The sequence below is a fragment of the Castor canadensis genome, chromosome 1, assembly GCF_047511655.1.
Source record: "Castor canadensis chromosome 1, mCasCan1.hap1v2, whole genome shotgun sequence".
Classification (NCBI taxonomy): domain Eukaryota; kingdom Metazoa; phylum Chordata; class Mammalia; order Rodentia; family Castoridae; genus Castor; species Castor canadensis.
This window is the reverse complement of record NC_133386.1, coordinates 9,325,292-9,349,416: the sequence shown is the minus strand read 5'-3', so window position 1 is coordinate 9,349,416 and position 24,125 is coordinate 9,325,292. Positions and strand designations below refer to the sequence as shown.

The 24,125-nt window shown below is 47.0% G+C and overlaps 1 protein-coding gene across 10 annotated transcripts in view; it reads left to right on the top strand.

Annotated features, from left to right (window-relative positions):
- Positions 1-24,125, top strand: part of Synj2 (synaptojanin 2) — a 103,463-nt gene that overhangs the window by 56,209 nt on the left and 23,129 nt on the right. For all 10 annotated transcript variants that reach the window (XM_074071464.1, XM_074071482.1, XM_020156868.2 and 7 more), the window contains 12 exons: positions 2,982-3,043; positions 6,785-6,881; positions 9,296-9,468; positions 10,847-10,928; positions 11,594-11,743; positions 11,817-11,982; positions 13,739-13,930; positions 16,139-16,220; positions 16,955-17,095; positions 18,621-18,813; positions 21,550-21,708; positions 23,500-23,656. In XM_074071464.1, the coding sequence (XP_073927565.1) occupies positions 2,982-3,043; positions 6,785-6,881; positions 9,296-9,468; positions 10,847-10,928; positions 11,594-11,743; positions 11,817-11,982; positions 13,739-13,930; positions 16,139-16,220; positions 16,955-17,095; positions 18,621-18,813; positions 21,550-21,708; positions 23,500-23,656 (1,654 nt within the window). The remainder of the gene's footprint in view (positions 1-2,981; positions 3,044-6,784; positions 6,882-9,295; positions 9,469-10,846; positions 10,929-11,593; positions 11,744-11,816; positions 11,983-13,738; positions 13,931-16,138; positions 16,221-16,954; positions 17,096-18,620; positions 18,814-21,549; positions 21,709-23,499; positions 23,657-24,125) is intronic.

Here is a 24,125-nt window from a genome sequence, read left to right as displayed (position 1 = left end):
GCTTAAGATGGTGTTCTCTAGTTCCATCCATTTACTTGGAAATGACAAAATTTCATTCTTCTTTGTGGCTGAATAAAATTCTGCTGGTGGGAATGTAAGCTGGTACAACCACTATGCAAAACAACATGGAGGCTTCTTAAAAAACTCAACATAAATCTGCCATATGATCCAGCAATATCACTCCTAGGGATCTACCCAAAGGAATGCGACTCAGGTTATTCCAAAGGCACCTGCACACCCATGTTTATTGCAACACTATTTACAATAGCCAAGCTATGGAAACAGCCAAGATGCCCCACTATCAACGAATGGATTAAGAAGAGCCTTTTGACTGTGATGCAGGAACACAGGCAGACCTATCCTATGCCAGAGCTCCTCATGACTAAAGACTGGTTTCTGAACTTAGACAGTTGACTTTGGTGGTCTTCTTCTTCTTCTTTCTTCCTTCCTTCTTCCTTCTTCCTCCTTCCTCCTTTCTTTCCTTCTCCTTCCTCCTCCTTTTCTTCCTTCTTCCATACTGGGGGTTGAACTTAGGGTCTGTTACTTGCTAGACAGGTTTGCTACTCCTTGAGCCACACCTCCAGCCCTTTTTCTCTGGTTATTTTGGAAATAGGGTTCTCAGCTTATGCCCAGGTTAGCCTAGACTGCAGTCTTCCTATTTGTGCTTCTCTGTGTAGCTGGGATGACAGTAGTATGCCTCACCCAGCCATTGGTTGAGATGGGTCCCTGAACTTTTTGCCTGGGCTGGCCTACTACCACAGTCCTCCCCATCTCCACCTCCTGAGTAGCTAGGTATAAACCACCTTGCCTGACCTAGTTCTTTGTATGCTCCCACAAGGACTACTGCCTGTCCTTGACTGGGAGATTTCTCATGCTGACTGACAAGTGACACGGAACAAGCAACTCCTCCCTCAGACCCCAGCCCTTGGTGATCTCAGAGTGCAGCTAAGGGAAGCACAGATTGCTCACCAGTGACCACCTCTCTGTGAGCCCAAAAGATGAGCCAACCAAGATGAGTGGTTTTCTAAGTACTGGATGCCCATGGGCGTTAAATTTCTGACATTTCCTCAACCAGGCATTGGTGGCCACTGGGGAAAGGAAAGCAAGGGAAATCCAAGCAGCAAAATGAAGACATCTGGCCAGGTCTTTCTTGGGGAGTTCCATTAGTTCAGAGCCAAGAGGCCTCATTTTATGGACTTGTTTCCCTTGTGACCACAATCTCATAGGACCAATAGGGATTTGCATTTGGTGGATCATTTGTATAGGTACCTTTCTCCCACAATTTCTAAATCTCTTGCTGAGAAACCCATTTGTTAGGTGCTTTCATGTAGCCTGCAGTGTTTTGAGCTGTAAGAGTAATTAATGCACAGTATACGCTCAGTAATGGCTGTAGCTGGTCATGTGGGCCAGTCTTAAGACACCACTCCTGCTGCTTTCCAAAAGAAGCTAAATACTTGGTACATTTTCCAAAACTTCAATTTCAGACCTACAGAAAAGTTGTAATAACAAAAGAGAGAGCTTCCCTACTTTCTTTATCCAGAGTCTCTAACTTGTCAACTGTGGTCACCACATGTGTGTTATTTATTTTCTCAGCCATTTGAGAGCAGGTTACTTGCATCGTGTCTTTTTGCCTATTAATATTTCAGGATGTTTTTCCCAGAACAGTTCTACTGTCTTGCAGCACCACAGCAAAGATACACATTTGGGAAATTTGACATTGACAGAATACCGTAATCAGATTGGTAGTCATTTTCCAAATTGATCAGTTGTCTCCGAAGCACCGTTGGTAGCACCTTTTCCCCTGGGTCACACTCTGCGTGTAGTTGTCACATCTCTTGTCTTAACCTGGATTGCTTTCTCAGCCTTTCTCTTTCATAGCAGTGACAGTTTTCAATATGCAAAGATACACAATGCCTTCTTTATCTTTACTAGGACAGTGTCTTGCTGTGGGTTTTCCTGGTGTTTTGGGGTATGGATCCTTGGCCAGAATGCTATTTTGTGACACTGTGTCCATCTGCCCCTCATGGTGATGTTAATTTTGATCACCAGTCAAGGTGCTCTTCAGTTTTACTACTTGCAATTATTGTTTTCTGTTCCAACTAATTTAACAGTCTCTGCTAGACTCTTAGAAGTCATGAAAATACCTTGCTGCTCACCAAACTGGATACTTTTCATCATTGGATGACTCTTGCTATTCTTTACAATTATGGTTATAAAATGATGAATTTCCACTCCTCCTCCACGTTTATCAGTTGAAGTTCTATAAGGAAGAGGCCTCCATTCATCCCTCTTTTCCCCATTTCCCACTCACACCCACCCATCTGTCCATCTAGCAGTCATCCATCGAGTCATCCGCCCATCTGTCCATCCATCCCTTCCAGCAGTCATCCATTGAGTCATCCACCCATCTGTCCAACTATCATTAATGAGGATGTGTAGATTCTGATTTTATTCATTGGGTTTTAAGCTACTACTGTCCTATAGTTCTATGGTCAGATTGCCCCAGATTTGATCAGGGAGGCTCAGGTAATGATTTGTATTTCAGAATTTTTTAGAGTAAATTGAATTTTAAATAGGTAGTTCTAAACATTAAGACAAATCAGATAAGTAGGATAATTCAGATTTTAGGCTTAATAAGGAGGCTGGAAAGCAGTTTCCCTGTCCCCACGTGGCTGCTTTGGATAGTTTAAGGACCTGACATCTCCTGTGGTCTCACTCTGGAATTTCTGGCTGTGGAAAGATTCTATCCAGCAGGGCCCATGCTGCAGTCAGGATCCTGCAGCAGCAGAGACAGACTGGAGGCTTCTGGGCCTGGCTTGGGAGTACTGTTAGCCCAGTCTAGTGAGCCTGACCTGCATGAGCAGAGAATGGATCACAGAGGTGGATGAATGGCTGTCTTTTGTGGCCCAGCTGGCAGGGAAAACCCTCAGTCCCTCCCTGGCAGAGCAGTACTATCACTCTATTCTCTCTCTTTACCGTAGGTTGGCTCCCATCATCTGAGACTTCACAGAGGCCTGGAGGCCAATGCCCCTGCTTTTGACAGGTAAGAACTGTTGGATCCTACCTGAGGCTTATCGTCCTCCATTCAGACAGTGGCCCCAATCCTGAATCCAAATCTGCCTTTTACTTTGGTTCTTTATGCAAGAAAAGAGTCATCAAGTGGGATTTTCACTTACTGTCAGGGTTGCCTGAAGACTCATCAGTCAGTGTTCAAGTAGTGCTTTGTGATTCGTGTATCAGTTCCTTCTTACAACTAAGTATCATGCATTTGTCCTGGTTAATACGGGATGATCTAATTTATAGGGTGATAGTAGCTATTTGTTTTTGTTTCACAAAGTACCAAAAGATGTGAAGTGAAAGAATACCCTAACTCCCAAACTTCACGTTTAAAGACTTTGCTAGTTTTAAGTATAATCCTGGACCAGAATTTTGACACATATATTTCACTTTTTAAAACACACTGGATCATAACACACTATTTTGCACCTTGCTTAAGAAAAGCTATTGCCAGGCTAAACTAGTTGTAATCTATATCTGAAATAGCTAATTGCTTGTTAAGTGATTTGCTTTTACATCTAAATATGATTTAAGAAATCATCTTAGTAACTATAATGAAAATTCTCAAAAGTAATTTCATGTGTTTAATCATTCCACCTGGGGCTTCATTGAGCTGTTAAATGTGTTTGCATACTTTCTGTGGAATGCAGCACTAGTTACATGAGCACAGCTGTGGCCCTAATTAGCATGTTACAAACAATGGGCTTTTGCTGTAAAGAGAGCTATAATCTAGTGATGAAAACACATTGCCTGTTTCCAGAGTGTGATTAGTGTGCTCTGAGGACCGTACACATGGACTTCTTTTGATTGACACTGATCTAAAAATGTTCTCAGAGTAGTAGACATGTAACTGACCTGAAACATGAGGAGAGAGTCATGCTGGGAGCATTTCAGAACCCATGCGTGGGAACTGAGCACATATACGTACTTACACTTGAATGCGGCACAGCCTAGTAAGGCCAGTGGGTGTGATGCATGTACCCGAGAGTGAGACCTCTGCTCACCACACCCCACACACCGCCTTGCCCCTTGGAAAGCTTCCCTAAATCTAGGAGTAAACTTAGAGCTCTTCTGCAAAACCCAGAACAACTTGCTGAAACTATTAAGTAAGTCTGTTTATAGATTCCTATTGTTTATAATTTGGCCAAGCGTTGTCTTTATTTATTTATTTATTTATTTTTGGTACTTGGGCTTGAACTCAGGGCCTTGCACTCACCACGCAAGCACTCTGCCATTTAACCCACACCCCAGTCTTTTTTGCTTTAGTGATTTTTCAGATAGGGTCTCAGGCTTTTGCCTCAGCTGGCCTTGGACCTCAATCCTCCTACCCTCTCACCTGTACCTTCTTAGTAGCTAAAAATGCTAGGCTTGGTCTTTGAAATAGGATTTCGCTGACTTTTTGCCCAGGCTGGCCTCAAACTGCAGTCTTCCTATAAGCAGCTGGGATTACAGACATGTGCCACTGTATCACAATAAAACTTCTTTAATGCTTTTTAACCATGAAATTTGGAAGGAACTTGGAAATTCCCTTGGAAGGAACTGCCCATTTTCATATTAATTGCTGACCTTGGTGCTCTCCTTTGAGAGTAGTACTTGAAAGTAAGGTGACATGCTGTGAGATCAGGGCTGCTATGACCCCTGAAGGGCAGCGAGGCGTCCCTGGTCTGGTATACCAGATCCTTCCCTCTGGGTCAGTGTTATGCAGGCAAGAGTTTTCCAGCTCTTTGATGGATTTGGTCGAGCAAATCTTTCTTTTCCCATCCTACAAAAAGCCTTCACTTGGGTTGGTTTCTTACCAGAGTGCTGTTTCCCCATCAGTGCTACCTTGGCTCGCTGTGTGTCTGGGCTGTCTGTTCTTGGATCTGTGTGCTCTGTCTGAGAAGGGGGTGTTTGGAGCAGGCCTTTGGCTGTGATTGCTTGAGTTCGGTGACCGGTTTCCATGGGTGCACTCACCTTTCATGAGGGCAGTGCCATGCCTGCAACTTAGTGTGGGCATAGGATTGGTCCCTCCCCAAAGTTGAGAGGAGGGAAGCTTCCAATGGAAATCTGACTGCTCTGAGACATGCCTCCCACCAGCAGGGAGAGGGAAGAGAAAGCACAGATGTCCAGAGCAACCAAGGCCAGGAGTACGTCTTCACATCACTGGCTTCAATGGATGCCAGATTCTTCCTATGCTCTGAGACAGTGAAAAGAATCTTTGATCAACAGCAAGGATATTATATTATTTTAGATTAAAGGCAAGGAAGGAAAAACCAGCTTCCATGTGCTGAGCACTGTCCTTGTCACTTTCATTCATCTTTTTTTTAGTCCTTGAAACTCTTCTTTGCCCAGAGAGGATGAGCTGAATCATGCAGCTGAAGGAACTGGATGATTTGGTTCCGGGGTCAGTGTTGGTGACGGGAGAGAGGATAGGAATGATGAGTAACAGTCTTTCTCGTTCAACCCTGGAATTTAGAGACAGTGAGAAGTAGGGCAGATGGAGATCAGACATTAGCCTTATTTCTGAGATGCTGCATTGTAGAACATGGCTTGGGTGTATGCCTACAATGGAACTTAAGTCACCCCGTGACTAGCAGAGCTGGTGACTTGGCTTTTCTCACTAGAAACACCAGGACACACCTTCTCTGGGCAGATCCCAAAGAGCTGATCTTTGCACATTATTTAGCCCCATCCCTGGGCTTCCAGGAACATTGCTCTAGCAGAGTCCTCCTAGAGACAGGAGACCGTGAGGAGGCTCGCCCTTAACTAAGGTCAGCAACCAAAATAAGTCCATAACATCCACTTCAGAATCCATTTCCTCTCTACTCCAGTGCTATCTGTCCAAGTTAGTAAGAGAATGGCTTTTTTTTTCCTCTTCTTGGACTAAAAGTAGTTCTTTTATGATTAAAAAAAAATCTGTTTATAAAAGAAATATGTCATTGCAGAAATTTGTAAAGGTGAAAAATGTTTAAAGAAAATAAACATTTATATAATCATACAGTGTTCCATCCTTTTATCATCAGTGTATTTTCTTACAGTCTTCTTTTCTATATTTACACATGAATTTAGAAAGTTGCACTACTAAGTTACAGTTTTACATCTGCTTTTCGTGTTGTATCTTTCCTTGTTTTTTAAAGCACTACATTTAAACATTTCTAACATTAAAATTATAAATTTACTTTTAACAAGCTGGAGATAAAAGGATAAATATTGGCCTCTCTCCCAAATATTTTAAAATAGCCTCTGATACAGGAATATTTTGGGTCCAGCATGATGAAATGCAGCACAGTTGGACTCTGTGGTTGAGGCTTACCCACCAGTGTTTATAGATTGAGGAGGATGAGCCCCAAGGGAAAAGAGGGACTAACTGTAGCTATCTGCATGTTGTCCTGACAAGACTGCTCCTGAAAGGTCAGGGGCTGTGTGAAATTTGATGGTGGCACTTTATAGAAAGTACCAGTCTTTGTGTAGAGGTCTGACATGCTGTGCATTACTCCTGGCCCCAGCTATTCATGCAAACAGCACAGAAGGTCTAACTGCTGTCTGTGGGATTCTGCTGAGCAGTGATTGTGGAGGCAAGGAAATGATGCCCTCCCCCATACACGCCCACTCTGGGCCAAGGGCACAGCCAGTTGTGGACCACTGATACTGAGAAAGTGCCACCCCTCCTGCACCTCCTCCCTTGAGGGGCTGCAGGGGCCAGTCTGGCTGATTCCATGGTGTCACCTCTGCCCTGGTGCCGTTGCAGGCACATGGTGCTTCTGAAGGAGCAGTACGGGCAGCAGGTGGTTGTGAACCTGCTGGGAAGCCGAGGCGGAGAGGAGGTGCTCAACAGGGCCTTCAAGGTAATGCTGCCCCTTCTCCACAGTTGGGTGACGGGGTAGGGACGCATGGGGTGCTGATCAGGTAGCCGAGCCCTGAGGCTCAGGCAGTACCTGTGGGCACTGAGGATGGTAGGTGACCCTGCTTAGGTTTTCAGAGGTTCCCCTCCCCCGCTTCTGATGTGTTGAGGGATGATGTGTTTGAGCTGAGGGATGGGAGAATTTGCTTAAAGTCAAAGCAAAGCTGACTTCCCAAGTGTCCCATGGGTATGAAGTTTTCCTGCTCTACTCTCACTTTTTTTTGGCAGTACCAGGGTTTGAGCTGAGGGCCTCATGCTTGCTACACATGTGCTCCACCTCTTGAATCATGCCCCCATCCTTCTAAAGTAGTTGCTGTAGTCCAGAAAGGGAGAAGGGGAAGCCCAGCAGCTGGCCTGGCTGCTCTGAGGGCCTTCTTGCCACAACTGCAAGGCATTTATGCCTCAGTTGCTCTTCAGAGCCCTGCTTTTCAAAACAGGACCTGTGTGGCCCCTCCCGGTGCCTGGGTGGCCTTCAGGTCTTTCATGGGACCATGTGCCAGCTCCTAGCAGATTCCTCCCACCTCCTGTGTGCCCATTTCAGGGGAGGTAGGTCCTCAACAGGGTGAGAAAGTGGTGTCTCTCCCTGGTTATTGTGCCCGGGCCTTCCCAAGAGCTCACAGTCTGCCACAGAAGACTCCAGAGTGAGCTGGGGGGATTCCTCATTCCTTGCCCATGCTTCCATACCCCCTGGCCTCAGCCTTTCATGCTGAGACCCTGTGGTTGTCTGAAGCTCAAGGAAGGACATCCCTAATGGAGAGAGCCTAAGGCCACCTCAGCAGGGGTTGAGGGCTCCCCCCTCTCCCCCTGTGGAGGTGGCCTCCACTGCTACCTTACCCCTGACCTTTGGCTGGAAGAAGCCAAACCCAGCTGGAGTACTTCTTTCACCCTGCTTGGAGAAGTCACATGCTTAAAGCAGGGACTTTCTGGTTCCCAGTTTTATTTGGCCAGACCTGCTTTTTCCTGTTTGGGGTGTTGCTATGAGCAACCAGCTCAGGAAATAATCTCTCTTCCTACCCATCTTGGCAGCGATGCTGACTTGCTTATTTTAAGGAGAAGGAATGGGAAAGCAAAAAAAAAAAAAAAAAAAAAAAAACCTTTTTCCCTTTTCTGCCTTGGGTTGTGAGGAAAGGACATCCTCAGTCCCTCCCCAGCAGCTGGTGGCAGTTCTCATGCCACCAAACTGAAAGGCCTTTTCTCTACCTAGTGCACAGGAGATAGCCCTGGCAGGGAGAGCAGGCAGAGGAAGAAGCGGCACTCCAGCTGGATATCTGGGGCATAGCCCCAACTAGGGAGTTCCTCAACCAACTGAAACTGGTGCTTGGCAGCTTGCCTGGACCTTGAAGGTCATCAGTCCACAGCTGGATAAGGCGCTGACTATAGAGTGTAACTCTTTAAGCCACTGAGCACGCTGTAGTTCCACAGGCTTCTTTTCCCCAGAAAGACTCTTAAAGATGGCAGTGTGTGTTGATTTACATTCTGGCCACCCAGGGTAACTTGGAGTCCTTCTGGTCCTTCAGACCTCAGAACCTTTGGCTGAGCAGATGCTGGCCTGATCTTATCTGAAGCCATGGTGCAGGTGCGATGAGGCTGGAGCTGGGAGGCCTGGGGTGATGGCAGCCAGTCTGTCTTTGACCCTGGGGTGCCTTGGTGGGAAGGCTGAGGAGATGCTGGGCCAGAGAAGCCTCAGGTGGAAGGGAAGACTCACCTCTGTGAGGAGTGTCCCGAGTCATCGGTAGTTCCAGGGATATGCTTCTCCCTCTGTCTCCACCTTCACCCTGGCTTCTGGATCACTTCTCCTGATGTGTCCTGGCTCCCATCCTGAGGTTTCACCATGCTACATGTCCCACTGGTCCCCAGTCTGGAGACTCAGCTGTTGCAGAGCCCACCTCCTTGGGGCTGGTGCCTGTCAGGATGGGGCTGGTTACCAGGGCAACAGGAGCTGGATTGTGAGCTCTGCAGCCTGCCTGCTATGTGCTGCTGTCCTTGAGGACTGGAGCGCTTGGGACACCTGAAGAACAGGGCAGCCCTTCCCTTGCCTGTGCCCTCCAAGAGCCCTGCAGGAGTGGGATGTCCCCAGGGAGTCACCCCTGCTCTGGGCTCTTTTGCCCAAAGGGGACCTTCTGCCCTTGTGCAGGCAAGATTTTCTTTGTGGCTTCTGTGCCCCCCAGAGCCTTTGTCCTACACTTCAAAGTCAGGGCTGATCAAATGTCTGGTCCTCCATGAGCCTCCCAGCTAATGTACACTCTAGTGGGTGACTGTGGTTGGCCACAGAATGCAAGCTACCAGAGGAAGTGTGCAGTCACTGCCTGTTGCCTTCCCCTCCCTGAAGTTCTCATGCCCTCCCCCTTTCCCTTTCAGAAGTTGCTCTGGGCTTCTTGCCACGCCAGTGACACGCCTATGATAAATTTTGACTTCCATCAGTTTGCCAAAGGCGGGAAGCTAGAGAAATTGGAGAACCTTTTGAGGCCTCAGTTAAAGCTTCACTGGGATGACTTTGACGTGTTCGCGAGGGGCAAGAATGTAAGTCCACGGTGAGTCTGGCTGCAAGCTCCATCTTCCTGCCAGGTGAGGAGCCCAGGGCTGCCGTTGCCTCAACGGGCCTCATCAGGGAAGTGTTCCCCTCCCCAACTGCTTGGCCGCTGTACTTGCAGTCTCCTGGGCCCTGTCACACCTCTGGGCTCCTAGCCTTCTTCCCTGCCTTCCTGCAGTCAGAGGTGTGCATATGAATTTTGTGTGCAGATGGTAAAGCCTGGTTCTCTAGAAAAATGAACATCCTAATGTAAGGGACTGTGTTGAAATTTTGAGCTCAAATGACCAGGCAGCTTATCCACACTGTGACAGGACTTGTGAGAGAGAGAAGGGACTGTTGCTGATCATAGCAGGAGAGCTGGCTTAAGGATGAGCAAGGAAATGGGGCTGTGCATTACCCTTTTCAGAGCCAGAAAGGAAGCTCAGCTTCCTCCATACACACACAGTCCATCCTCATTATTTACAGAATTCACCTACTCACTACCTGAATCAAGTCTGTCACCCAGTGTGCACGTGCCCAGTGAGGTCAAACAGGTGGCACTCTCCCTCGTCTCAGCTCTCATCCTGTAAGCAAGTGTCCTTTCACTATTTAGTGCCACATTTTTCACATTTTGTGCTTTGCTTGGTTATTTCAATGTTAAAATGGCCCCCAAGCAGTACTTTTGGTTGCATAGAACCTGAAGTACCACTTGGTGTATCTAAGAAGGCAGTGGTGACATGCCTTAGGATGCACATTAGACAAGCATCATTCAGGCAGGAGTTGTATTCCCATTGCTTGGGACTTCAGTGTCAGTGAAGTAGCCATTGGGAGATGCCCTTGTACTTAAAATGGGATCATCTTAAGTTGTGTCCTGATAAATTCATGGTATGCTGAAAATGTCTTAAGTCAAAATGCCTCTAATAGTCCAATTACACCTCAAAACTTTCTCAGTTGAGCCATCCTGCGGGCTGTCTGTATATATTTAGTAATGTATCTTTAAATAGAAACATGTAAAACAGAGTCGTTTTTGAGGAATTGATGGCACTGTTGTGGCCAGAGGCTTTCAGGTACTAACTGCACTTTTCGCAGGAGTAGGGCTTCAGTATTTGCTAATTTAGTGTCCAGCAATTTTATAGAAAGGCACTGCTGTGGAGCCTAAAGGACTTTCAGCGACCTGGGGGTGGAGCTGCTGAGAGCATGTTCTGGGGACTACTTGCCATTCCTGCAGGGGAGAATTCCTTTGGATGTGTCCCTGGGATGCAGGTGGGCTGCCAGGAAGGCCATGAGGAGTTCTCTCTTGGAACAAGTCTCCATTAGAGTCGATAGACTTAGGCTGTCACGCTATGGTTGCTCTCCAAACATATCTGGTAATTGTTCCCATTTCTTCTTGTGGTCCCAAGTTTTCAGAAAGGCACTTTGCGGATGAACTGTCTCGACTGCCTGGACCGAACCAACACTGTGCAGAGCTTCATCGCACTAGAGGTCTGTCCCCTGGACCATCTGCATCATGTTCCATGCCTTCAGTGGGGCAGGCTGGGACTTTAGCAGCAAGATAGGGTGGCTCCACTGGGTTGATGTTTCCAGTGATGGAGCAGGTGATGGAGATGTACTGGTACATCTAGAGAGGTTCCCTTGATGGATTCTTTCCTGTGCCACCATGAACCTCTCCTGTCATAGGCACACCTAGTCACATACTTTCTGGGATGCATCCCAGCCATGGTAGCCCAAAGGCTCCAGGCACCCTTGAGAAGCAGCACTTCTAGGTAGTGATTGTCATGACCAGTGGCCAGGGCAGTGTGAGGCTGGCTGAGATGAGGCTGGATCTGAAGCCAGGGGAGGGTCACACCCAAGTCTGTTAGGATGGACCTAGCTGCCTGGCTGACCTCTGAGCTCTGTCCTAAGAGGAGTGATCTGGAGTCCCCACACCTGCTGTACCCACTGCTTGCTACCTAGCTTTTTGGCAGTGGTGGGGTAGTCAGACTTAAGGAAATCAGAGGAGAGAGGCTGGGAGATCAGAGGAGGAGCACAGGGCCTTTCAGAGCCCAGAGCATCTGTGGTCTGCTGAATGAGGGGCTCAATAAGAGGCAAATTCCCAGGGACATTCCCATTAAGTAATCAAATGTAACTGCCCCTCATTTCTCCCCCAGGTCCTTCACCTGCAGCTCGAGAGCTTGGGGCTGAATTCAAAACCCATCATTGACCGCTTTGTGGAGTCCTTCAAAGCCATGTGGTCTCTGAATGGGCACAGCTTGAGCAAGGTGTTCACAGGCAGCAGGGCCCTGGAAGGAAAGGCCAAGGTAAGAACAAGTCAAAGGGAGTGCGAGGGGAGCCTCATGAATCCCTCTTACACCTGTGCTTGGGTTCACACAGGTGGGGAAACTGAAAGATGGGGCCCGGTCCATGTCTCGTACCATCCAGTCCAACTTCTTTGACGGGGTCAAGCAGGAGGCCGTCAAGCTGCTGCTAGTTGGAGATGTCCACAACGAGGAGTCAACAGACAAGGGGAGGATGCTGCTGGACAGCACGGCCCTTCTGGGTAATAGGCTCTTGCCCTGCTTGCTTGGGGGTGCCCCTAGCCTCCCAGTTCAAGGGCATAGGTAGAGGTGGTGGATGGAGCTAACCAGACCCACCACCCCACCACGAACCCACCATGGTGGGTGGCAGACACATCAGAGCTTCTGATCTGTGGTTTCTTGGTTGACCAGTTGATCTAAACAGCTTGGAGCTGTCCTGTCACTGCACAGTTGTACCTCTGTATCTGTGGAGCATTGAGTCTAGGATCCCTGAGGATACCAAAATCTGCAGATGCTCAAGTCCCTTAGGAAAATGGCATAGTCTTTACATAGAATCTACAAACATCCTCCGTTATACTTTAAATTGTCTCTAGATTACTTGTAATAATTAGTGCAAATGCAAACAGTTCTTCTGTGGTTTTATTAGGGAAAACGACAAGAATAAAGTCTGTACAGTATGTGTGCAATTTTTGTCAAACGTTTTCAATTCATGGTTGAATGCATCTGATGTAGAACTGCAGATGCCCAGGACAGATACTGTGTGGGAGGAATCCTGTGCCTTCTGGTGTCTTCTACTCTCTTAGCTTGGGCTATTTCCTAAGCCAAGAGTTGGGGAGGCAGGTAGAGGGCTCTGTTGAAAGTCTGTACTATTCTGAAAGTCTCCATGCCTCTGACTTAACTTACTCCAGAAACATCTTTAGCACCCTGGGCTCTTGAACCCACTGTCCTGTTCTGGGCCTTGTAGAAATAGAGAGAATACTGTTGAGAGCTAGGGGTTGAGGGGATAAAGGTATGTCTGGTCTTGACAGGACTGTTGGGGATCCACCAATAGCTAGAGGTTTTTTAGGGGAAATTTTAATGGCATCTTAGTCCCTGGAGCTTGTGAACTTTGTAGGTCTAATGAAAAAGAAAGGGAGACTCAGCATTTTTCCTTGTAAGAGTAAGTTTTAGAAATTCTTGATGTGTTTGAAAGAGGAGTGAGCCCATGTTTAAAATGGCTTCATAGACCTTTTCTCATTCTTCCACATTGGGAAACACTAATTTGGCCTCTGATAGCCAAGGTGGCTTTTAGTTTCTGCTCTGGGGCTGACTCCAGCTCAGGTGAAGCTGAACAAAGTTCCAATACCATAGCAAGGCTTGTCTGTGGCACAGCAGAAAGGATTTGGATTAAATTACTAGTTGAAAAGATTAGATATATTTTGCCTTTCTAAGAGGATGGAGATGACGCAGTGTCTTGATTTTGTCCTAATGCCTCAAGTCTGAGGCCAAGTAAACAGACATCCAGGCTTGCAGGATGGAAGGTCAGAAATGCATATATGGGGGTTTTGGTTGATATGAGTTAAAATTTTATATACATGTAATTTATATACATATCATTTATTATTGCTTATATATATACTGCATGTTTATACACATGCATTTATCTGATCCACTGCATGCCCCTTTGCTCTCATTCTTGTTCCTCCTTCTATGGAATCAGGGCTAGGTTTTCTCCCTGTGCGTGTGTGACATTTCCTATGGCCTGATGTCACATGACCTGGGGCAAGAGCATGGAGGGGAGAACTTCCGGTCCTGCATTTTCATACCTCTATTGCAAATGGGGAAGTGTAGCAGTTACTGTGGTGTTAGCTTTTAACCATCTTTCTAACACACATGTTGGTCCATATCCATGGGCTTGTGAACAAGTTTTCCCTGCCAGTCCACCCCTCCTATAATTTTGGAAGATGTTTGATATTTGGGCATCTTGAGAAATGTGCCCTTTTTTGTGCCTCTAAACAGTGACTCCCAGGATCCTGAAAGCCATGACAGAGCGTCAGTCAGAATTCACTAACTTCAAGCGGGTCCGAATCGCTATGGGGACCTGGAATGTGAATGGAGGAAAGCAGTTCCGCAGCAACCTCCTGGGGACAGCAGAGCTCACTGACTGGCTGCTGGATGCACCCCAGCTCTCAGGAGCTGCTGACTTCCAGGGTGAGGGTGGTCACTCGGTAAAGAACAAACACAATTCTGTCTAACCTGCTGCAACAGCTTGACCTTCTCCATAGCTTTGCTTTTGGGAATTTAGTATTTGGGATTTTCACTCCTCAAAATGTTTATAAGGACCATGGTCAAACCCACTAGAACACTGCCTAGCCACTTAACTGTGAGCCTCCTTTTTTTCTCAAATGTTTGGAAGTTATCAGAGGGTGGATCTGTTTTCTCTTCACTCGCACAGATTCTGTAGCCTTAGTTTGGGGTCGTTAGGACCCAATTGTCATCAGAAGGAGATGTATGTGGCCTCTAGAGCTGAGCTACTGTCAGGAGGCAGCTAGAGCCAGGTTCACAATTAATGATACTCCCACCCAAGATCACCCCTGTCTCAAGCTAGCCAGTTTGGCTATCCCTAATCTGGGACTCTGAAATCCGAAATGCTCCCATGTCCAAAACTTTGTGAGCACCATTGTGACACCTCAAGTGGAAAATTCCATTCCTGATCTCATGTCATGGGTCTCAGTCAAAATGCAGGTGCACTAAAAACGTATAAAATGCCTTTCAGACTAAGTGTATAAGGTATACACAAAACAAATGAATTTCATGTTAGACTTGGGCCCCTCTCCAAAGGTGTCTCATTATGTGTATGCAGATGCTCCAAAATCCAAAATCTGAAATTCATCTGGTCTCAAGCATTTTGATAAGAGATACTCAATCTATAAATAATATTCATCCACTGTAGTCACAAAAGAATTTTTATGCTGAGAACAAAATAACTCCACATTTGTCTCTTTGTCATATCCTGTTCAGTGACCTCAGGACTCAGATTTGAAGAGCAAATGGTTTTTGCCCAGTGTTAACTCAGGAGCCTTGCTTTTTTCCACATTTTTAAACTCAGGAAGAGGTTCGTGACTGAACGAAAGTAGCTGTGATTGGTGGTCCCTGATGGTCTATGCTTAGGTGCTCAAGTAGTAAGAGCTCTTGTCTAACAAATGTGAGGCCCTGAGTTCAAATTCCAGTTCCACACATACAAAAAAAGCAGCAATGAATGCCACCAGAGGAGAATGCCCTCCTAATATCAAAGGATCCCCTTTCTCTGCCTGCAGGAGAGGGCAGTGGTTACAGTGCACTGGTGGCTGTCTTGCAGGATTTACAGGAGTGGGTTCACCAGAAACCTGCTAGGTTCAGGAGAAGAAGGAGTTGAACTTACCGTTGCCAATCAGAGCAGACTGAGGATAGGGATTGTTTCTTTTTTATTCATTCATTCATTCATTTATTTGTGGCACTGGGGTTTGAACTCAGGGCCTCATACTTGCTAGATAGGTGCTCTTACTGCTTGAGCCACTCCACCAGCCTGGGATGTTTTATTTGTAAAAAGAAAGTAGCTTTAAGCTTTATGCTTTCAGCCAGTTTAGCCAGAAGTGCTAGGTGCCTGTGTGACCAGTGGAGAAGGAAGAGGAAAGCCAGCCTTGCCTTTTGCTGTGGAGCCTTCTTCCTCCCCATAGAGCCCAGGGTGGGAGGCATGTCATATCCTGCAGCTGAAACCCTGTCTAGGCCTGATGGTGTGGGGACCTGGGTGTCAGAGGATGTGGCTAGAGATTCAGAAATTCCTGCAGGGATTATATGGAATCCTGGCCTCCTTTGTCAAAGGGAGCAGGGACAGATAGCAGCTCTGGGCTTGCTGCACAGCCAGGTGCTTCTGTAGCAGATCCCATCAGAGCACTTCCTGGGCAGCAGTGGTACCCACCTGGATCTCTTTTCTGACCACCAAACAACCAGATGGCACCATGTCAATCTGTCATTAACTGGGCTATGCCCAGCTCTGTGAAAAGTACTTAGGAGACACAAGCTAAATATGAGATGGTGTAGCCCCTGCATCACATAGGGGGAAGACTAGCTGGAGAGACTGGTCATTAGGAAGGGCCAAGTATTTCACTCACAGTTTCTAAGTTATATTCCCCAACCTCTGGTGAGGTGGTGATTACTGTCTTACAGAGATGTGCACAGGGAAGGCCGTGGATGGTGAGGGAAATAAGTACAAGAAAAGAGGGGAGGAAAGTCTCCAGTGGCTTGTCCCCTGTGAGTGGTCGGGTTGAGTGGACTCTGGCAGTGATCAGAGTGGCTCAGAAGAGAGAGAGGGAACCTCATGAACCAACAATGCAGGACTTGGCAGTTCTCATTTCCTTTATCTCCCACCTTGTTCTCCAGATGACAGCAGCCCAGCTGACGTGTTTGCTGTGGGGTTTGAAGAAATGGTAGAACTGAGTGCAGGAAATATTGTCAATGCCAGGTAAGGGGCCTAGTGTAGAGGACCAGATGCCCCCAAGCCAGGAGTCTGGCTGGGAGCAGGGCCCTGAGTGGTGCAGATCCAGCAGTCTATGGCCATGGCTTTGTGCACACTTCTGGCTGGCTCCTTCCCACACTCACAGAGGGCACTGCCCTGTACCTCTTTCCCTGCCAACTAAGCAGGTAGAAGGAAGGGCTGGTTTCGCTGTGTCTTCTATGAGGTGTTCCAGCCTGGGCCACATGCTAAGGTTGATTCATGCTGCTACAGGGAACTGGTATGTGTGAACCTGGAGCACAGGACAGGGCAGGGCAGGACTGGGAGAGCATCTGACTTGTGTTTCCTGGGGAGAGGTGAGAAAGTGAGTGGGGGAGGAAGTGCTTCTTTTTATACCTGGCACCAAGCAACGACCCAAAACTAGTAGATTAACATTTAGTGTAAGGGAATCCAGGCCTTCTCCCAAACTAGCTACTTTTATTTCCATCGTCTTTCTGAACAAATAAATAAAGCTAACTCTATGGAGCTCTTATGAGCAAGTCCTGTGCTAGGTGCCAGGGAATGAGGAGGGGATACTGTGATATATAAGACTCCTCTGAAAATATTTAGGTAGGACATGGGAGGAACCATATTGGGGTGCAGGCAGCATGGGATCACTTCTGTAAAAAGAGTACTACAGGGGTTTTGGGTGAGAAAAGGCACTTCTGCTCACGGTGAACAGCATGCTTCCTTTTCTTCTCCAGCACCACCAACAGAAAGATGTGGGGCGAGCAGCTTCAGAAAGCCCTCTCACGCTCTCATAGGTACATTCTCTTGACTTCAGCACAGCTGGTGGGCGTCTGTCTTTATATCTTTGTACGTCCATACCATGTCCCGTTCATCAGGTAAGAAGAACATTTAGTTTATAGACATCTGGGGAATGAGGGGCTGTGAGTCTTTGTGTTTTGTTCTGGGACTTCCTCTTAATACCCCACTCCTACAACAGGAATCAGGGCCTGCCATTATTCTAGATAAATGGAGCAAAACTCCTGAGGAAAAACAAGGATGAATAGAATTAAAAAGCCACGACAGAGAACTCCTAACTCAGGAAGCTGACCTCTGTTAAGCAGAGTGTTCCATGCTGGTTATCACCGATACTCAGTTCTGTGCAAGGAAGGGGTTTCTCGTTCATGGTTTACAGACAGGAAACCTCTGAGCAAGAGCTGAGTAACTTACCAGGAAATGCCAAGTCTTTTGTCTCTTTTTGAAAGAATTCTAAGTAGAATTTTTCTCACTTCATTATTATTTCTTCAAGGTGACAGCTTTGTGAGCGTGAGAAAGGAGAAACCTTAGGAAACAGGTCTCTTTTTATGAAAGTTTGTATGTGTGTTTTAAGATTTTGGAGGAACTTGATTTTTCCCTAATGGCCTCCTATTGTTACCTGGTCTTGATCATGGCATTCTAACTGCAGTTGCCAGGTGTTGAGCAGACCTTCCTCCGAAGTCAAGGACAAGACCTGGCCAAGCACCACTGGCATGCCTGTGGTGGCCCTTAGGCTCTGCTTTCACAATCCTCTTCGTGACCTTCAGAAGATGTTTAGGTCCCTGCCCCTCTGACTATGTTCCTGGGGCAGCATGGACTCATCCCAAGTTAGTACAGGAAGGGTCAGGGTGAAGGTCAGCAATAATCCTCAGGGAAGGTGAGGCAGAGGGCCTGCAATTTCCCACATACTGCCTGAGGTCTCGCCACTGTGTCCTTACCTTCCTGCTCCTTGGCCTCCAGCTTATTTAGCTTGTACACCTTTGGCAGTTGTCCCTTCACCTTGTCTACCAGCAAGTCTGTGGCCATGGCCTCCATCTGTGGCCTGGTCACAGAAATAAACAAGAGCTTGCATCATGGTTCTAGGGTCCTGCACAAGTGTGTGTTCCAGGTTGGCATTTAAAGTGAGCAGGAGTCTGCTTTGTGGGAAAGTCAACTTGAGAGCACTCCTGGGGCCAGCTCACGCCAGCCCGAATGACTGTCTCCTAAGTTCTCATAATGTGTTGATTGCCAAGTGAACCCTCCCGTGCTGTGCAGGAGAGCTGTGTGGGGCAGGCTGGGCGTCAGGGAAGTGCTTGCTGATCCTGCTGGTGGGAAAGCTGGGGCAGACACGGGTACAGTGCACCTATAGCTTCGCGGGTATTTGTGGAGGTTAACGCTCTTGCCTTGTACCCCTGCAAGGCCACACTCAGCAGCAAGGGGAAGCGGCCTCCTGACCCCATGGTCGATGATACTCAGGGTGACCTTAGCCGTGAAAGACCGCGTGAAACAAGCCTCTGGGCCAGTGCTTCAGGGTCTCAGAGCACAGACCTCGTGCTGCTGCCGGCTCTTCTCTGCGGCAGGTTGGCACTTTTCTCTGGTCAACTGAACATGCATGTTCTGCTATTCCAGGAATGTGGCCATCGACACAGTGAAGACTGGTATGGGGGGAAAGGCGGGGAACAAGGGTGCCGTGGGCATCCGTTTCCAGTTCCACAGCACCAGCTTCTGCTTCATCTGCAGTCACCTGACAGCCGGGCAGTCGCAGGTGAAGGAGAGGAACGAAGACTACAGGGAAATTACCCATAAGCTCTCCTTCCCTGCGGTGAGTGGGGAACCAGGGCTGGGGCTGGGCCTCCCTGCTCAATTCCACCACCTCTGGCTTTCTGAGCTGCTAGTAGGTACCAGGCACAAGGGCCATAACACACAGAGGGTCCCTGCCATGGTTCCATGCTTGGGGGGAGGGAAGATGCAGGCAGGGTCATACCTGGGAATGACTGTGGATGGTGTGACAGAGGAAGCCCAGAGGAACCCAGTTCTGCAGTGTTCTGTCCCCGCCTACCTACTTCCCCGATATCCTTAGGTACCCCAGCTTTTCTTAGGTGCATTTTCCAATTCAGGTGATGGAATGGGGAGAGAGAACCAGTGTGTCCGTGCTTTCTTTCCAGAGAACATTTGCATCCAAACAGTATAAGATTTCATTGTCTTGGGAGTGAGACTGTAGACTTAGTTTTCTTGGGATGCACAATCTTCGCATATGTTCTGTTACAGTGCAGCTAAGAACTCCCTCTTCCAAATCAGCCAATCATGATTAAGGAGCCTGGGTTTCCCTTCCCACACACACCATCTGCCCTGAGGTTGCCAATAATGCAGGCTAGACTGCCCTCTAGTGGTGGTCCAAAGGTGTCCATGCTGAAGCTAGTGGGTTTTTATTTTCCAATTTAGATTTTTAAAAATTTTGTTTATTTATTTATTTATTTTGTGGGACTAGGGATTGAACCCAGGGCTTCGTGCTTGCAAAACAGGCTCTCTACCACTTGAGCCATACCTCCAGTCCATTTTTTTCTGGTTATTTTGGAGATGGGGGTCTTATGAGCTGTTCCCCCCAGGCTGTCCTCAAACCTCAGTCTTCCCAATCTCAGCCTCTCAAGTAGCTAGCATTATAGGTGTGAACCACTGGTACCCAGCTCAAATTTTGATTTTAATGTCCTCATGCAAATATGTTGCCCTGCTCACCTCCAGCCTAGATGCCTGGGCCACCTCTTCCCCAAGGAAGATTTCACTTGTCCTTGCCACAATTTCTTCCAGCCTCTGAGCAAGGCTGGCTGGGACCTGGAGAACAAGACAGTAGAGAACAGGGTTCCTAGAGAATATACCTATTTCCTTTGAAAACAGATCCCTTAAAACTGACACCCTATCAACTGGGATGCAAGTCTGCAATGCAAAAACATTCTTAATTTTCATTCATCATAGTTTTTGATTTTTGGGGGGAAAGGGGCTTGCTCTTGCAAGGCAGGTGGTTTACCACTTAAACCACATACCCAACCCTTTTTGTTTTAGTTTTCATTCATTTATTTTTTTTGGCAGTACTGAAGTTTGAACTCAGGGCTTTGCGCTTGTTAGGCATGTGGTTGACTGCTTAAGCTGTACCTCCAGCCATTATTACTCCGGTTATTTTGGGGACAGGGCCTCACATTTTGCCCAGACTGGCCTGGACTGTGATGCTCCCATTTCAGGCTTCCTGCCCCTGCTGGGGTGACAGGCACACAACACCATGCCCAGTTTTTTATTGTTTGAATTGGGGGGTCATGAACTTTTTGCCTGGCTGATTTTGAGCCACGATCACCCTGATCATAGCCTCCTGAATAGCTGGGATGACAGGTGTGCACCATCCTGCCACACTTTATTTCTTGTTGTAAAGAATGAACTACATTTTAACAAACGTAGTTAAAAACAAAGTCCAACCCTTCTTGCTTGGGTCACATTCCAAATGATTAGTTTATAGTACGGCTCTTTTTCCCCCCGACAACAGAAATATTGAGGGCACCTGTACATTAATTGTCAATACCTGTAGTATCCAATACAGTAGCCACTGACCACAAGTATTCATTTGAATTAAATTATCCCTTGCACTGGCCACATAGGAAGTGCTCAGCATTCCCTGGCATGTGGTTAGTGGCTCCCATGCTTGTAGAAAGTTCCGCTGGACAGTGCTGTCTGCAGACTTGTTTTATTTGGTTGTGATTATCTTGATCTTCTGTCTAGGTCATCATTATAGGGTGAGGAAGTGGGAACCCCTCATGGCAAGGGGTAGTAGATACGGGTTTTGAAACTAGGCAGATCCAAGTTCAAATGTCATATCGTGCACCAGCTGTGCAGCCTTCAGTAAGTTGCTTTGTTTCTGAATTTTTTTTAACCTAAAAGAGAGCCCATAGAATCTGCCACCAAGGTGCTGCTGTGAGGATGGGGTGCACCCAAGTAAAACCCAGCCCTGTCTGTGGACAGTGGTTGCATAGCAGCTGCTGTTGTTATGGGGGAGAGCGCTCCAGGACTGAGCTGGGATCTGTGGGCTGCTGGCACTGTGCAGGATTGGGAAGAGGGAGAGTGATGGAGAGTCACAGGCACAGTCCATCAAGTATAGAAGCTGTACATTCTCACCACTTTGCATAACTTTCCTTAAGCCTAATGCTGTTTGTGCTTCTTAGCATGTGGGCATTGCCAGCTATGGGCCTGTGTTTGTGGGGGGTCAGAACTGGTGGAATAAATACTGGCAGTCATGCTTCCCAACTGGAGTTAGACCTTTGTCTGAACCATTCAAGGACACTGTTTACAACAGAAAATCCTTTACAATAGAAAATCCTGACATGATTTGTAAGGATTTCTCAGTAGGTTCGTGGGATTAGTGAAAAAATGAGAGACTGTAAAAGAAAACCTAAAAGTAACAATTTAAGAAAAACTCCTGTGCTGATCTCCCTCTGATGAGTTGTTTCCCACCCCTCCCCCCATTCTGCCTTCTTTGCAAGATGGACTGGAATAATTGTGGTTTTCTTTACAATTTTAGGGGAGAAATGTTTTTTCTCACGATTATGTGTTTTGGTGTGGCGATTTCAACTACCGCATTGATCTTACTTATGAAGAAGTCTTCTATTTTGTTAAACGCCAAGACTGGAAGAAACTTCTGGAATTTGATCAGTTACAGCTACAGAAATCAAGTGGGAAAGTAAGTTGTGCTTTTAAGAGATTTTTAGCAGCTGTTCTGATGAGGAGTGAACACCTCATTCCAGTACAGAACAGTGTCTGCTAAATGTATCTGCTTAGTGCTCGGCAGAGTGAGTTCCATGAGTGGTCTCAGTTGTGTTTCTGACAGGGTAGAACATGTGTGGGGCTTATGAAGTTAGGGAAATAGGAACGTGTGTCCATTCCCACAATTTCTGCCCTTTTATTTTGGTTTTTGGGTTTTTTTGTTTGGTTGGTTGGGTTTTTTTTTTTTTTTGGTGGAACTAAGGTTTGAACTCAGGACTTTGCACTTGGAAAGCAGGCATTCATAAAGCAGGCACTCTACCACTTGACCCACAACTCTAGTCCATTTTGCTTTGGTTATTTTGGAGATGGAGTCTCGCTAACTAGTTTCCCTGGCTGACCTTGAACTGTGATCCTCCAGATCTCAGCCTCCCAAGTAATTAGAATCACAGGCGTGAGCCACAGGTACCTGGCTACAATTTGAATTTTGCTCAAAATATTTTGGTGATATCTCTATTGTTGGTGAAAACACTAACAAATTATAATAGTATATAATATACTATTCACAGCAATTTGTACATATTATTTTTAAAACTGCGCTAAAAATAAGATGTTATAATCATTTTATGGATGAAAAAACGGAGGGTAAAGTGAGATTACTCGTTTAGGTCACAGCCAGTACACCAGGCCAGGATTTGGTTGAAGATGGTCCAATGCAGAACCTGTGCCTCCCCTCCATAGCCCATGTGCAGGTTTCTAGGAACTCCGTAAGCTATGGCATGAATAGGAAAGATTCAACTATAGAGTCTTTCCCCAGGGTGTCAGACTCGTGCCAGCCAGCTTCCTGATGTCCCCAATTTGTCTTCTCCTCCAGCTGATACTGTTGCTATGTCAGTATCCTACGTTCTAGCTGGATGGGCCAAGTCAGAGAGGTACATCCAAATAGCATTTGCCTTTTGAGAATGGGGTGGGCCTGGATAGGTGTCTGAGGAGAGGGAATTTAAGGTTTCTTCTCCCACCCCCTACCTCCACCTCCTGAGAGCAAGACTTTGAGGTTTTCTCTACCTTCCTACCTTAGTGCCTGCCAGTGCCTGGATCACTGAAGGTAGCCACATGGGCAAGTGACCACACCAGACCTCCCAAAAAGGATTTTCTTTCTTCTTCCTACCAATATTCTTACCCTGTGCACTGAGAGAATAAGTGAGCATTTGTTCTGGGCCTTCCAGAGCAAATCCAGGCCAGATCTAGAGCTAAACAGAGGTGAGCTTGGCTTCCACTCCCTGCTTCCATACTCAGCCTGTTTACTAACAAGTGCTGATTCAGGCCTTGTCAGCCATAGGCTGGGCATTACACAGGCCTGGGAGTGCCCTTCTCTGACCCTGGGGGTGACAGCAGATGGTGGCTAGAGGGGATGCAGGAAGGAGGGAAGATACTGAAGTGGTGTCTGTCAGCAGAACGAGGAAAGGCTCACTACCCTTTTTGCTACTTAAGAGCCATATTTATGTCCAGTATAAGACTTGCAAATATTACACAGATTTTCTTACTTTTTAAAACATTCTATTTTTCTTTCTTCCTTTTTTGGGGGGAGGGGAATTAGACTAGGATTTGAACTCAGGCCTTTGCACTTGCAAAGCAGGCACTCTATTGCATGAGCCATGCCTCCAGTCCCTTTTGCTCTGGTTATTCAGCCTCCTAAGTGGCTAGTGTTACAGTCGTGAGCCACCAGTGCCTTTTTTCTTAAGGTGACCTTGTCACTTTTTTCTCCCAATAGATTTTTAAAGACTTTCATGAAGGAGCCATTAACTTTGGACCTACATATAAGTATGATGTTGGCTCTGCTGCCTATGACACAAGTGACAAGTGCCGTACCCCAGCCTGGACAGACAGAGTGCTGTGGTGGAGGAAGAAGCATCCCTTTGATAAAACAGGTGTGTGACAGGCAGGCCAGAGAGCTGGTCAGTGGTGGAGAGTAGAAATACCAGAGGGGGAGAAATCAGTCCTCAGCCCAGTGCTCTGCTATGTGTATCAGTTTTCCTCATAACCCAAATTACAAAGAAGCACCCCAGATATCAAACCCTTTGGAAGCTATGCTTTGGGGATCCTATCCTCCCTCTGGCCTCTTTCTGGACTGCGACCTACAAATGGGTCTGTGCTGGGGTGACCTGTCTCTGCATCATGGTGCCTCTACCCAACCCTGTGCCTTTTGCCCTGGGAAGAAAAAGGAGCAAAGTATCAAGGGCCCTCTCCCCTCCCCATACACCACTCAGGTACTTCTTTTTTTTTTTTTTTTCATTTTTCTTTTATTATTCATATGTGCATACAAGGCTTGGTTCATTTCTCCCCCCTGTCCCCACCCCCTCCCTTACCACCCACTCCACCCCCTCCCGCTCCCCCCCT